General features: G+C 40.7%; 1 protein-coding gene across 7 annotated transcripts in view; it reads left to right on the top strand.

The window, feature by feature from the left end:
- Positions 1-16,260, top strand: part of LOC135404171 (sodium channel protein type 5 subunit alpha-like) — a 215,763-nt gene that overhangs the window by 65,651 nt on the left and 133,852 nt on the right. For all 7 annotated transcript variants that reach the window (XM_064638848.1, XM_064638841.1, XM_064638832.1 and 4 more), the window contains one exon: positions 14,310-14,373. In XM_064638848.1, the coding sequence (XP_064494918.1) occupies positions 14,310-14,373 (64 nt within the window). The remainder of the gene's footprint in view (positions 1-14,309; positions 14,374-16,260) is intronic.

Raw genomic sequence — 16,260 nt, 5'->3', positions numbered from 1 at the left:
TTAAGTATATTGACCAAGACCTGTAAGTGAATCAGCAAATGCAGCATTATGTGACCACTGGCTCTTCATGGTGTCAGTGTGGTTTTGAAAGACCTAGGAAACTTTTTCTGTCTCTATGGTGCCTTCACAGTTCATGATGAAAGTGTTTCTGGTGCTTTCCTGTGATACAGAATGAGGTCCTTGTTGCATTGTTGAGGATTGTCACAGTTTTAGGTTGTCTTGTTATATATTTCTTAAAACTCCATTTCCTGGAACTGAGCAGTCACTTGAAAATTTCAGCTCTGTGGGTGTGGGTCTGGTTTGCACGCTGTTTCTTGAAGACAATTCATAGTTCTTGCATTTTGTAGAAAAATTTCAAAATTTGAATTAAGGGTCTTAAAAAATCAAAACGTAAAGCAGGGAAATTCAGTCTTTATTAATCTGAAAAATACCAAGAGAATTTTTTTAAGAAAATCTTACGTTGTTAGAGCCCTAAATAATTATCTAGGTTAGGCCATCCTGCAGCATCTCGTGCTCTGATGTTTATTATCAAAAGGTTTGTTTCTAGTCCAAAGAAATTTTTTAACACTTTACAGTCTGCTGAACTTTTTCATTACAATGAAATAGGTTCACTGAGCTTATTTATTAACATTAAAAAACCCCAAAAATATTTGATGTAAGTGAACTTCAGAATGTAAACAAGTAGCTCAACTGTTGCTGCTCCAAAACCCCCTGAGTCACTGGAGGACTTCCATCATTAGCAACGGACATGGCCTCACATCTAAAAAAATTTAATTATGCTCTTGGGGGCAGGAAGCAGCCAGATTGATGTGCATTAGTGGAACTTAGGACCAGTGACCTTTGGTATTTTATTTATTTTGAGGAGAAAAACAAGCCACTTAGTCAACTCCTTTACTGGAATTTATGTTGGGAGGCAGTGACATTGCACCATGGGGTACCTCTGCTCTGACTGTGGGGACGAGACAGTCCTGTATCTCCAACCACCTGCACTATTAAAACCCCACACCTGACTCCTGGAAACTGCCTGGTGTGGCCCAGGGTTCTGTTGAACCAGGGATTAGGCCAGGGACAGTTCCACCATTCCCCACTGGTGACTTCTGGCCTTTCTGCTGGATTCCTCTGCCTGCAGTCTGAGCAGCCCTGGAAGCAGTGGTGTTAGGAAAGTTTCATTCAAGGAATAGAAAACTCAACAGTGGTGTCTTTAAGACATGATGTGGTTGACATTAGCAGCATTAAGAAAGGGCAAGTCACAAAGCTCTGGCTGAATGAGGGTTGTCTTTGGAACTGACCCTGACCATCAGGTTATGTGTCCTCTCCATGTCTCTCTATAAGAGCCCTTTATCAGCTGAAAGGGGAAAGAGCTCTTGGACCTATGCTGAATGGTGAGGAGCCTGCTGACATGTTATCCTGTCCACATTCCCTGTGCTTCCAGCTTGGAGATGAGTGAGGAACTGGTAAAGATATTTGTGCACCTGTGGTGGATTAAGGCACTTCACGGCTCCTCTGCCCACAGATAACTGACAGCTGTGTGAGGTGCTGCTCTACTTCTCTCACAGAGGCATTGGGAGATAAAATAGTGATGGCTGGAAGCATAAAGCCCTGCAATAAAGGTGAAAGGATAAAATGGAGCTGTGAAGATAGTCTGGCTCTCTGGAAATGGAAGTAGGGTAAATGTACCACTGGATAGGCTCTATTAAAATGCAGTTAATGTCAGGGTCAGCTGCAGCACTGCTTTAAATGGATGGAATTGTACAGCTGCTCCAGCATACCATGAGCAAGTTTATTTGTGTGGTCCTGATATGGGGAGGAGGGCAAACATTCCCAGAAATCCATATAGGAAATCCAGCAATGGTTAATATGGCCATGAAAATATACTTGTTATCACTAAAGGAGATTTAACTATTACAAAGATAATCAACTTGGTGAGATAATGGATTAAACTTAGTTGAATTCTGACCATGTGGTATTACTAGGAAGTAATATTAATATCAATGAATGTTTTCATAGCATTTGAAAATAAAGACATGGTGCATTATGGCAAAGAGTCATCTCTTACTTTGTATGGACAAAAATGATTTAAACAGTTCAAGTGTTGAGGCACTGCAGTAGGCCACTGAAGACATAGAAGAAAAGTAGATTTATAGGACAAATATAGTGATCTCTGAAAAAGAATAATGAACCCTTCCTCAAAAAGCTGAAGGAGGCTTAGCTATTAGGCTAGGGAGAACATGTTAAGTAGGATTTTCATTTAATGTTGACCGTTGCACTAAAGCAATTCAGAAATGGAAGGACTGACTTATTTTGTGACTAGATGGGATAGTGCTTTGTATTTCATTTTGCATAAGTATTATGGTGAAATGAAGTGACTGTTTAAAAGACCAGTACTGACCAAAATTTAATAACAGTCCGAATTTCAAGTACTGCAGGGAATTAAGCAATACATACAGTTAGATTAAAGTGTAGGCAGACCAAATTAGATAAAAAGTGGAATATATTAAGAAACAGAATAGTGTCAGTGTTTATTCTGAAGAAGAACTAGAGAAGAAAATTGGCCAACATGTTGAGATAGCAGAGTTCACTTGAAGGGAGCACAGACAAATACAAAAGCTTTTTGGAGATTTCAGAACCAGTGTGGCTGTTTGGAGCACCCTAGAAAACAGAAAGCTGAAGTACAGACATTCGTAATAATACCTTTTAAAAAGGGGAAGGTAAAGAAAAATTGTTCATTTTGTTTATCAGGACACCAAAGCAGAGAATTAAAACAGGATGATATGCCAGTTCTGCTCTTCTTGGAGAGTAAAAATTTGCTTTGGATTATTTGAAAGAGTTTTTAATGTTTTAAAGGGCAGCAGGGAGCCTCTGAAATGGCACTGGCCTCCTCCTGTGCCTTTGAACCTTTTTTTGCATGCATGAAAAACCAAAAATGAGTGAAACCCCTTAAAAGGGTAATGCAGTGAAGAATTGCTTAGTGCTGTAAAGGAAATAACTGATACACTTAGTCGTGAGGTGCAAAGAAAGATAAGAACTCAGTTCTGAGTCTTTCAAAGCCCTTTTTAATTTGAGATAACTATGTGCCATGGACACTTGGTAGAGGAGACATTTTGGTTGTGTAGAATGCCTGGCATAGCTATAGATCTGCTTTTTCATTCAAAACTGACTTTGTATCTGGACAAAATTCTGTACTCCTTCCTTAGTTGCTTTCAGCCTCCAGGCAGCACATTTTTTCTCATCTGTCTTCTTGATCCTCTTGTTTCAGTTTTATAGGTGGGGAAAAAAGATCAGCTCATAAATTTTGTTTGCATCATCACTAGCTTAACCCCAATTACGAGGTAACTCTTGATTTTTGGCTGATCCTTGAGGAAATAACCACCCACATTTCAGGAACTCCTTCCCTTAATTACATCTTTAAGACCCACAGGTAGTTTCCTGCTCTACAAGTGTTGTTGCCACAACCATCCTGGTTGATGGTGCAGGTGCTGCCCGATCCCTCTGCTACCCCTATTCCTGCCTCTACCACCAGCAAAGGCAGTGTACCAGCCCTGGGAGTGGTGGTGCAGGAATTGCAGTGGCAGAAGAAAAATCTTTTTTCCCTAAATCTTGTCAGTCCTGCATCAAAAGACTGCTAGTGTTGTTGAAAATTGTCAGGTTCTCTCCTTTTGTTGTGCATCTGCCATAAGATAATCATACTCTAAATCCCATAAGGAATTTCTACCTATCCACCCAACAATTTGCTGGTTCTTGCCATTTCCATAGCTTCTGCAGCTGGAGGAAGTGCCAGGTAACTTAGGAAGCAAGGGACAGTTCCTTTAAGCATGGGGATTCAGTGGGAAAATTCACACTGAGAGATTTCTTCTGTTCACCTTCACTAATCACCAAGTGGTAGCAAATATTCCTGATCAGACTGTCATTAAGGGAAGTTTCTTGGCATTTTCTTAAAAAGCTTAGTTCTATAAAAGAAACTTCAACCAAGTTACTGCAGGGGCCTCTGGTTTCTCAGCTTAATTACCAGACACAGCAGTCATGGTAAGATGAGACACCTTTTTAGTCTTTCCTCAACTCACAGTGGAGATGCAGATCTAAAATATGCCTTTTAATGGGCACCTCCCTCTCATGAAAAACAGGAGAATTTTTATATTCTTTCCACCAATTTAAAAGCCTCTAGGTCTTCAAAATTTACACAACCTCCAAGAAGGCTTATCAGAAAAATTATTCCATTCTGGCTTTCCCTCCAGTGAGTAATGCTTACCACTGCAAACCTACAGAGGGGGAAAAAAAGAAAGATTAAGGCAGAAGTAGCTCATCAGGTCTCACAGCCTCCTCCATAGGACTACTCTTTGTCTGTATGAGTGTATTGTGGGATGAGAAACAGCTGAGCATCAGATAGAATCAGGCTAAAAAAATCTTATGTCAAGTGCCAATGGTAAAGTCAGAATGGAGGCAGTGCTTTTTTGTCTGGGAAAACACTGCCTACTGATAAGTAATTATTTTTCTACCTGAAATTCTAGATTTGGTAAGAGATTGCAATCGATAAGTCCAAGGAGGAATATTTTTAGACATTAATAATAACAAACCTGGGAATCTGAAGTTTTAGATGCAGCAGTGATTGTATATAGAAATTAAATAAACGAAAAAGGTTGAAAATAATCATAGTTTACATACACACCATTATTATGTGATCAATATATCAATGTCAAAGCTATGGGGCTGTTGATTATCTTTCGGAGAGCTCATAGTTTAGAAATACCAGCTGGCTGAAAAACTGCAAGCTTAATTTCAATACTTGTAAAGATTTCTAGGAAAGCTTCTCCAAATAACAATCGTGTAACCCTGTCTTAAGTTGTGGTGTTTAAATTAAAGATGTATTTGATGAAGCGAAGCTTTATGAATGTGTGAGTTAGAATGGATTGAAAGCTGTGTGATGTCAGTCATGTCACTGGCTTAGAGATGTACCAATGGACTGAGTGTAGTTGATTCGTGTAGCTGATGATTTTAGAATCTTTAATGTCATTTATGTATTCCATCATGAAAATGGATTTTTGACTAGTCAATAAGTAGAAATCTGAGTACTTTTGCTGAACAGGGTTTAATGTAAGGGCTGAATGCATAAGAAAAAATACTTTAGAAAAGAACCTTAAAAATATAATTAAATTATAAAATCACTTATGGAATGATAGTCTCAAACTCCAGTATTTTCTTTTTCTTTAGACTAAATACCCTACTTAAGGCACTCTGAGTCTTGTTTTCAGAGTGTTTTACATATGTTTTCTCTCAAAATCAGACTCTTTTAAGGTAAAGAAGAGCAACTTTGTAATTTCCTTTAGATAGTCCTATCCAAGCAATTGACATTAAAAATAATTAACTAGTAAAATAAATGTTTAAGCTTTGTTAACCTTTTACTGAGAGGAATCAGATACTAATTTTATAGATTAAAAGAGGCATTCCAGTGTTGTTATTTTTTTTCTTCCGGACTAGTTTCTGGTTTTCGTTTCGTGGCAGTGATTTTTCTTTTCTTCTGCAGTCAAATTGTGTAGTTAACAAAGGTCTGGGGGGAAAAAAGGCAAAACAAAACAACTTTAATTAAAAAGAAAAAGTGCAGATCAAGATAAATGTAATATCTTTTTTGTCTTCTCCAGTTAGGCCTGAAAGCCTTATAGTTTCTTCAAGCTCTATATTTAGAAAGATGTATATAATATGTGAAGTTTTGGTGATACCCATCCAAATCCTGGTCTTCTTGGGCACTTGAGAAGGGATCAAAGGCCTGTGGGAAGCAACTCATCTTGTGCGTGGTGTGAATGCAACCAGAGCCAGTCTGGCTGCTGGGAGTTGAAAAATCAGGAGCAGTTCCAGAACAATGTGAAGTAATCCTAGAGCCTTTCCACATCCTTCTCTCTGATGTCCTGGGTGAAATGCACTGTTGAAGTGAACAAGCATGGATGTTGAGGCATATATCTGCGAATATATAGAAGTGTAGTTCTGCATATACATGAGGGTGTGTGTACATATGTATCTTCTTTAAGCAACGTGCCTGATTGTTATCTCTGCCTGATGAATTACTTCATTTTTGCTTTCTGAACCACTGAAATGGAACAGATACTCTGAATCTGTATGAGAACTGTATAGAAAACAATCTCGTTCAAGTCAGATAATAAACGCAGCAAGTTTGGGGAGAGCTGAAGTGTTTGAGGTGTTGTCTGAGGTGGTAATGGAAGACAGAGAGTGTTTGATGAGTAATTATGGAGGTGGGAGGAAGGAGAGAAGCAATAAATCAAGTTGGGACTGGAATAGGTGTTTTATTATGTATGATTGTACATGAACCAGTGATTAAAACAAAGAACCTCTCTGGGTTTTCAGACTGTGCTTGCCAGCATGGAATCTATTAACGTTACTCCTCTGTTAACTGTAAATATTGTGGCTTTGTTCGGGTGCTGTGGATCTTTTGATAAATAGCTTCATAAATGCTCAAAACTTAATGCTCTGATGTGTTATTAACACGGGTATTGTACCTGTGCACTTTAATGTTTTAAGCTAAATAGAACGAGAAAGCCCCAACAGATATGCCAGGATCAGAAAAGCATGGGAATTGGTAATGTTGAATCCAATACAGTCTCTTTCTGACCATTCAGTAAGATATTTTTTGGCCTTGTGGTGAAAGATTTAGTTCTTATATTGGAACAGTTTGTACAACAGGAGTATTTATGCCTTGGGTACACTTCATTTGCTCTCAGCATTGCTCACAGAAAGGAGAGATCTACTAGAGGAAAGATCTGTCACAGAAGATTCAGACTGAACCTGTACCTTCAAATTCTTCATAAACTACCAAATTAATATACCCCTTGACTTGCACAGTGATGTGCATTTGAAAGGGCTTTGTCTGTGCCCATTGGAACCAGTCCACGGACTGCTCCTTGCTCCAGGTTCAGCAATAATGTGCCTTGCAAAGGCAAGAGGGAGCTTCAGCTCTTAACTCTGAACACTCAGTCCAGGTGCGCTGTGAGAGCACTAGCAGAGAATAGCTTGCATCTCTGCTTTCTCTTATTGCACTGGTTTTAAGGAATAAGTAAAGAAATATTTTCCCCTGATACTTTTCATCAGTGCTGAATTCCCCTAAGTGAGGTGGAGATGAAATGTGGGAATTCCCAGGCTCAATCTCGCCTTGGTGTACCTACAGCATCATCTCTCTGTGGCAGTGAACAGCCTCATATGCTCCAGAAAAAAATTAGTAGAGCTCCAAATATAGATATTTTTCTATTTTTTTGTTAACATTAACTATTATAACTCAAGATAACCTTATCTACATAAGCAACAAATCTCCCCCTTTGAATGTTTTGGCCACAGAGGCAGCCTGTGGCAGCAATTTCAGCAGTTCAAATGGGAAGCGTAGTGAAAAATATTTCCTTTATCTTTAGTTTTGAAAATTCCTCTCTTTTTTTTCCCCTCTCCGTTTTCTCAAGGCAAAAAACATTGTTATCACGTTCTGTCACTGGAAGCACACAAAGCTGCCTGTTCTCCTTTTCCAGAAGACATACTATTTTTTACTGGATAGTCACCTGTTTTCTAGGATGAAAGATGTCCATTTTTTCAATTTTTGCTCTTCTTAAATTTTCCCAGTCATTTTCATTACCTTCTCAGTACTTTTCAGTCCGGCAGTTACACTATTGAAAGCAATGTTGTGGTCTGTGCTCTGGATCATAGAGTCATTTAGGTTGGAAGAGACCTTTAAGACCGTCAAGTCCAACCATTAAGCCAGCACTGCCAAGGCCACCACTAAACCATGTCCCTAAGTGCCATATCTACACATCTCTTAAAACACTTCAGGCACCGTGACTTCATCACCTCCCTGGGCAGCCTGTTCCAATGCCTGACAACCCTTTCCATGAAGAAATATTTCCTAATATTCAATCTAAACCTCCTGTGGCACAACTTGAGGCCATTTTTTCTGGTACTGACACTTGTTACCTGGGAAAAGAGCCCAACCCTCACCTGGCTACAGCCTCATTGTAGTGAGTGATAAAGTCCCCCTGAGCCTCGTGTTCTCCAAGCTGAGCTCCCCCATCTCCCTCAACTGCTCCTCATCAGACTTGTGCTCCAAACCCTCACCCAGCTCCATTGCCCTTCTGTGGACACACTCCAGCACCTCAGTATCTTTTTTGTAGTGGGAGGCCCAAAACTGAACACAGGATTTGAGGTGCCTCATCAGTGCCGTGCACAGGGAGACAGTCATTGCTCTGGTCCTGCTGGACACGCTATTTTGGATACAGGCCAGGATGCCCATGGCCTTCTTGGCCACTTGGGCACACCTGGGTCATGGTCAGCTGCTGTCAACTGGGACACCCAGCCCCTCCTTTTCCACTGGGCACTTTTGAGGCACTCTTGCCCTCTAGCAGTGCGTGGGGTTGTGACCCAAGGGCAGGACCCAGCACTTGGCCTTGTTGAACCTCATACCATTGGCCTCAACCCATTGATCCACCCTGTCCAGATCCTTCTGCAGAGCCTTCCTGCCCTCCAGCAGATCCACAGTGCCACCCAACTTGGCGTCATCTGCAAACTGAAGGTGCACTCAATCCCTTTGTCCAGATCATTGCTTAAGATAATGAAGATAACTGCTTGAAACAAGCCACTGTTTATCAGTTGTTTCCTGTTTAATACTTCATCCTGGTCCTCCTGTATCTCAATATTACACTTTTCTTTGATCACAGCTTCAAATTGCATAAAAGTGTTGACTAAGAATCCCTAAAAAGAAATCCATCTCTCGTACCTGAACTTATACACAGAATTTAAGACTTGACAAGGTTATGTATAGGTTAGATTTTCACCTTCTCTGCTTTACTTCACTTTCTGACAACATAATATCCCACTTTGCTTATCTCCATTCCCACCCCCCTCCCAAGTGGAATAGGCCCCTCTAGTGTTCCTCGTTCAGTCCTGCTCTCAGACTTTATTTACCTGGAAAATCTGTGTATAGTAGATGTCACCTCTCTGGTCACCATCTTTCCCTTATACTTAAAAATGTAACAAAGAGGTGAAGGCTCTGTTAGCCTGTAGAGACACTGACTTTTCATCTTAACATATGTTTTCTGTCTCTCAGTCAGTTTTTGATCCAATTTATTTTTTTTCTTTATCACAGTAAGTGCAGGAGTACTTTTTTCCTATTTTTCTCTCATCTATCTGTAATCACAAATGCATTCGACCCTTGTAGCATTTTTTGATTTTAATTCTTTTGTGTGAAACATATTAAAAAATTCTGCAAAACACAAACCCTCTACAAAACTTCCAGAGAACACACTTCAGCACTTTCCTGCCTATTAGTGTGAAGCATATGTCTAAACAAGTGGTACTAAATATGCTTTTAGCTACGTGCTGTGCACCCTACAGTCCTAAGAGCACGGGTCTGCGTGACTGGTCAGACACAGAGGCAGGGAAGGAGGTTACCTGAAGATGTTTAAAAGCCAGCATATGTGTTTATTGCTAGTCATTGTCTCCTGTCTCGTTTTCCTGGGGATGCTCATGGACTTGGCAAGGTCCCCAAACCAATTTGACAGCATCTAAATTCTCCACTCTCCTCTAGTGCACATCTCCAAATGCTCCTGATGTGCTTTTTGTTCCCTCAGACTGTGTGGGCAGCACAAACCAGGTACTGTGGATCTTTGAGGCTTTCAGAGCATCTTCCTTGTGCACGGGAGCCATCTAGCAGAGGGCTTGATTGATAGTTTTAGTGGCTTTTTCCCAAAGAGGGAAAAAGCTGTACTGCCAAAACTGGAGGTGTTTTCTGTGCTACAGTGACTGCTGAGCCTGGCTGGGAAATTACTTCTTTGGCTTGTCTCAAGCACGGGGAGAAGCACTAACAGGAGTTCACCAGAGACACTCAAGCTGAAGGAGACCACTTTCCTCCCAGCACCTGGTTGAGTGGTTTTCTACAACGTCCTCTCAACCCTCCGTATCTCCTGCAGGATTGTTCTTGCCCTGAATTCAAAGCTGTGCTTACCATAAAGTCATGTAGTAGCCAATGATGTATATAACGTTGTCCCCTTGATCTCTGCCCTTTCTCTTCTACCCACCCAACCCACTTATCTTCACTGTAATTCCTCCTGTTCCTTTTTGAACTGAAGTTTTGAAAATGTCCTTCCACATGGTTATGGGGTAAGGAGGCAGGAGAGAGCTGGGCCAGAAGTGAGTTCCCGTGGGAAGAGGGAGGGAAGGATGGGAAGCAAGGAGAGGAGAGCACCCAAGAGCCTGTGAAACCCAGCAGAAGGGTCAGAAGCAGCAAATGCCAGCAGACAGCAAAGGAGAGCCAGATCCCCTGTCATGGCCTGAGCAAGAGGAGGGTAACTGATTATTATAATTATTTGCAACGCCTTTCAGCAGGAATGAACTAAACTGGCACCGCCATTTATTCCCAGGCATTCTTCCCTAATAACACCCTTAAAACACACTGTTCCACCGCTTTTGTGAGGCATGTTTTTCATCTTCAAACTCAATTTCGTTTATTAGAGGCTTCACCGTGTGTGACACAGTGTGCACAGAGCAAGTGCAGCAAGGATTCGTTTTAATTACTATGTATTACCAGGAGGTACAGTGTGTCTGCGCCGGTGGGCGAAAGGGCGAGGAGGGGGTGTTGTCTGTTTTGTTTCCGTGTCACGTACCACGACTGGGGCTCTCTGAATTGCGTTTTTAAATTTGGAGTCAGGCTGTTTGGTGGCTTGTCCGTGCTCTGTGCCAGCCGTAGCACAGGGAGAAAGTCTCCGACCAGTGAGCACCCGTGCGGCTGCAATAAATAGTCTGAGATAACGGACACCTCTCTGAAGTTTTTGTTAGAAAGTCAGCCAGAGGACTCTTCCCTGGGCAGTGACTAATGATATTTGAATGTTGCTCTTTATGCAAGTGTGATAATATATAGGGTTGGGGTTTTTTTTTTAAATTGGAATTAATTTGTTGTAAGATGAGTCAAAACAACATTTCAGTTGGGCCTTCGAAGGAGGAACAGAAGCTGGAGGCAAGAAAGTGTGTTTTCTAAGCTGACTCAAACCCTTTTTATTTTTCTTAACTAGAAAATTTTCCTTTCCTTTGCACAGAAATGAGGAAGGTTTCTACCCTGCAGACTGTGAATCCCAATGGCTTTCTGCTCTGTTATGTGATATAGGTGTGGAAACTATAAACTGGAGCATACTTTTAGTTGGAATAAATTATTTTATTGAGGAAGTTTGCCTTTTTTTTTTTTTTTTTGTTAATTTGACAAGTGGAGACATTGTGAATGTTTGCTCTTTTAGAATCACCTGATGTGGAAGGGATCAATGCAGAAACTTGAAAGATATTGAGAAAACAGACAAAGTGTAGAATGAAACAGCCAAAATGAGGAGGAAGTGACTTTGAAAGGAAGAGATTGCCAGAATAGTCCAAGAGAATTTGTGTATTTCCTCACGACTAGCATATACTGACTTTACAGCTAGGACCAGTGGTGTGTGCTTTGAGAAATGTAGGAGGCAGAGCATGGGCTTGCAGGAGACCTTGTTATTCAGATCATTTTTAATTTTTTTAATGTGACTTATTCTATAAATTCCTGTAGAAAAGTTCCTAAAAGGCAATGTATACCCTGTAACTGTGACATCTGCATTGTAGTAAAGCTGCTGGGAAAAAAAAAAAAGCATTTCCTTTGGAAAGAATGGCACGTTGCATAAAGTTTATGTATGCACACACATGTGTATAAATGTCATTGTTTTGGCTTGATTTTACTTTGAAGATAAAATAAATAAATCAAAAGCCCACTTAAAATAGAGGGGTTTGCTTTTATTTTCCATATTTGTTTTCCTATTTTGTTTCCCACTCACATGCTGAAATTTTTAAGTGAAAAAAACGACAAAACAAAACAAAAACTAATTGCACTTTTCCAAGACAATGAAAAAGTCATTGTGTTTTCTGGTGGTGTCTATCAGTTTGAGCAGTCTGTGTTTCAGAGAGAAAATCCTCCTCTATATGAAAAAGAAGCTTCTTGTTATTTGCCCATGTTAGAATGAACTGATGGAAAGCTGAGGCCATGGGTTAATATGATACCAAGGTGGTTTGTTCCTAAAAGCAAGAGTGATGACTGTTTTCTTCTTGCAGACCTCTGATTGCCCAGCAGGCTTGATTGAAATCCAAACCAACGTGCTCTGAGGGACAAAGTGATTGTTGTGCACATTTTTGTTAATACAGCAATTTTTCTCCTTGGGTATAATACTGTAATACCCTCTTTATTTATCAGTAGGGAATCAGGAGCTCAGCTCTTCCTCAGCCTGAGGTTTGGCATGGTGGCTGTGACACTCCCTTGCACAATTGCAGACCCACTGGTGAAGTTACCCCCTCCCAGCAGCACCTGTGCACCAGTTCCTCAGTGTGCATTTAGTGGGGCTCTTTGGCACATGTCTTATTGCTTGTTTTAGAAATGTAGATGTTTAAAGTCAACAGCAGACAACAGAATTTTGTCTGTTCTTGAGAATTCAAATTTTTTGTTTGCACACAGTGTCTCCTTGTCCTCCTTAATCCTGTGCTAAAACTCTGTTCTCGTCTTCTGATCTGGCTGAGCAGGAGGTGTTGGTTCAGTCTTCAACCAGCACTGTGCTCCAGAACTTTGATCAAACCTTGAACCATAGAATCACAGAATGGTTTGTTTTGGAAGGGACACTAAAGATCGTCTAGTTCAAAGAGAAGGTGCTCTGGTGTGTTTGTGTCACTGACTGTGTGTATCCCAAATAAGATAACACCTGTCCCGAGAAAAGCACAAGTCTTTGACCAGCAGAACTGGAGGGTGGAAGGTGATGCAGAACGTGGCATCCTTCCCCCTTCTGTGGTGATTGATCACCAACCCTTAACCATACTGAATTCCTGGGTGTTGCTGTCAGGCAAGATGCTTCTGTAGAACACCCACGTGTAACACAAGGTTGAAAAACATACCGTCTGAGCAGGATATATGCTCTGATAACTTGTGAACACCATCACGTGCCCTCGTAACCACAAGCTCACGGACAGTAATTCCCTCTTGGCATGCAGCAGGGCAGGGCTTTTCCACTGCTCACAGCTTACTGAGAAAGCCACAGCACATCTGTTCGGTGGTTGAGCCATTGAGCATTCTTTGCATACCCTGACTGGATAAGCTGTCACTCTTCATTTTTAAAACATTTCACAACAGAGGGTTAGCCTAGAATGGAGAACCTGTTTGAGTGTCATCTTCAGAGGCCCGTCTGCTCGCAAAGTCTTACTTTGTAAGGCTGCCACCATTGTGTGCTGTGTCAAGAGGGGATCATGTCCTCTCTGCTGCAGCAAAGCACACGAGATTATCGACCCTTCACCAGTCACCTGCGGGCCTCTGTTTTGCATTTATTATGTTTTTAGATCAATGCTTTTATCTGTTTTTCCATGCCACCATTCAGGTTTTAAAGATGCTCCTTAGAACATCTCCTTTTCTTCACACTCTCGCTGGAATGCTGGTTTTGCTCATCCTTTAGAGAAGAAGTTGGCCTCCTGTTCCGTGTCTCTGAGTGTTAGACTTGGTTGGCTGGGGATAGAAGAGGGAGTGTGTATGCAAAGTCTCTCACTAGCCTGGAGGTGTTAATTTCCTTAAGCCTTATTGATAGTCAACCAGGGAATGATCCACAGCACTTAAATTTAGCTTGCTCCTCTGAGTCTCCCTTTAGAAGTGTCTGTCTCTCCTCATTGCCATTACAGATGACTACATTGATAAATATTTGTCTTTATGAATACTTCCTTGTTTGTTTGATCTTTAGCAGGGTGCATTTTTGTTTCTTTTACTTATACTCTGTTTTCTATGCAGAGCAAAATCCACCAGACTGGAGGAGTGGGCTGCTTTGTTAGTATTATTACATTCTGACTTGTAGCTGGTTACATTTTTAACCTATGAGTCAGGAATTTCTATCACAACCTTCAATTAATATATGTATCATCAGTGCAGAGACTAAAAGTTACAGGCAAACATATGGCTTAGTTTCATTACATTTATGGAACTCAGTAACAATGTTCTTGGTTAGAACAGCCAGGGACATGGCTAGATAAGGTTTCCTACAAACATTGCCCACAGCACATTGCCACCTTATTCAGCTGTTCAGATCTGGAATACAAACAACAAGTGCTTAAAGAGATTTGAAAAATATATTTGTTTGTACAATTAAGAGAAGTTAAAATTAGCAAAACAAAGCAAAAGGATGCCATTCATCTCTCAATTACTGTCCCAACTGAATATGCTGGTTGCTGGATGATATTTTTGAATGCTATCGTTCCCAGAATGTGTTTATTCAGAAGCCATTTCTCTATTTCTGTTGCAGTGAACTATTTCATAAAAAATGGTACAGAAGATGTGTTACTGTGCGGCAATAGCACTGATGCTGGGTAAGTACTTTAAAAATATCTTCACTTCTGTTTGGTTTTGTTGCTGGGTTTTTTTTTTATTATTTTTGCTACATTTTCCTTTTGTTCTGTCCCCTTCTCACCAGCATGAAGTAGATATTTCAACTTCTTTGTGTCAGGCATAATAGGAGAGAGGATAATGACAATATTGCGCATGGTAATACAATTTTCTGAATGGCAGGGAAGAGAAGTTTGTGTGTGTCACTTATTCAGGTCTAAAATCTTTAGGGGCCTTATTACAGTTCCCTTTCAATACATTTAAACTTCTTGGTAAAAAAAAATAGCAAAAGCTAAGTAACACTTCTGCTGAGTGGAGAGTATTTTAAAAGAAACAGAACAGAAATGGAAACAGAAAAGCTGGAGGGATTTAGATTGATGATAAATTCCAGACTTTTGGCAAAGGAAGATAAACAAATCAACAAATGCTAGTCCCCAAAATAACATGCTTTGGAGGTGGGAAAGTACTGAGGTATGAGTTGTGATCTACATTTGTATTTGATATGTTTGTAGACTATGAGTGTTTCCTTTTCTTACTGTATAGACAGTGAAGAGATTCCGTGGTACACTAACTTATTTTGCATAAAGGACTTTATTCCTATCCCTGCCACCTATAGATGCTAGTGGTTCCTCCTGCATCCAGTCCTCAGGGTCTAAGCACACTGTCAGAGCATGTGATTGTATTTGACAGGTTCTCATGATCTTGATGGAAAAGACAGGATGGAGAGAGATGGGATCTTGTGTGGTCAGCCGAGATTATAAACCATGCAAAGCTTATAGGCTGTTAGGAGTCGTAGGAAAAGGAAAAAAATACCTTGGAGTGGTGGGATGGATGAGCTTTTGAGCCAAATATTTGAGAGCATTTGAACCAAATATGTGAGAGCATTTGAACAAAGGAGATGGGTGACCTTGGCCAAGTGAGGGGAGGAAATGAGATGATCTGCTTCTGGAGGGAGCTGAGTTTTGAGTTGGTAGAAATAAATGTGGAACACTGCAAAAAAACAGTGTTTAACTTAGGGAGAACTTAATGAGAAAAAGGGCATGTGCGTGTAGGGAGACAGCAGGAAGATGAAGGGAGATAAAATCTGAACTTACTTTTGGACAAGAAGGCAAGAAAAGCCCCGGGGTCTGTGGGAGAGACACTTTGCTTTCTGCTGCCACTCTCTGTATCTGTATTTACATAAGACAAAGGGAAAGCTCAGTGTCAGCCTTCCCTCTGCAGGTCTTGTGTGTCTGATCTGTACTGCCAGCCTAAGTCAGACTGTAGCTCTCCTTGGGCAGACGGCCATGCTTTCCCCTTTGTTTGTTCCATGGAAGGTACAATGTCAGCATCCATTAATTAAGTCCTTTGTTGATTGTAATACATTCCATTTATCCAGGCTCAGGCAAGACTCCAAGACTATTGGGATGTTTCCCGGGAATCCCAGGATTTGACAATCTGTGTATGCTGGAGAACTTCAGCCTTTGCTAACCAATAGGCAAAAATATTGAGAAAAAAAGTGTTCGGCACAGTAATATAATTTTACATGTCATGAAATATAGCTTGTTCTCACTGATGACCTGAACTGTGGTTCAGGAAAGGTGCTAAGGTTGTGAGCAATGAATAAGGGTGGATTAAATTATAGCTATTTTTGAAGTATGGTTTAGAGACTACTGCTTTGGAATTGTTCAAGGGTGGGAAGCTAAATACCAATCCAATATCCATGGAGTATTTATATACTGGTAGCCTGTATGGATTTAAGTGTTAGGTTCTAGCGAGGTGTATGAGCAAAACCACCCTTATTTCCTTCCTTAGAAGTCAATAAATTGCAGCAAAAAGCCATGATTGGAGAAAACCTCTGATGGAGGCACTATGCCCATGAGAGATTCACA

Source organism: Pseudopipra pipra, chromosome 1 (genome assembly GCF_036250125.1).
Source record: "Pseudopipra pipra isolate bDixPip1 chromosome 1, bDixPip1.hap1, whole genome shotgun sequence".
Lineage (NCBI taxonomy): Eukaryota > Metazoa > Chordata > Aves > Passeriformes > Pipridae > Pseudopipra > Pseudopipra pipra.
Note: the sequence above shows the minus strand (reverse complement) of the source record. Positions and strands in the feature narration are given on the sequence as shown.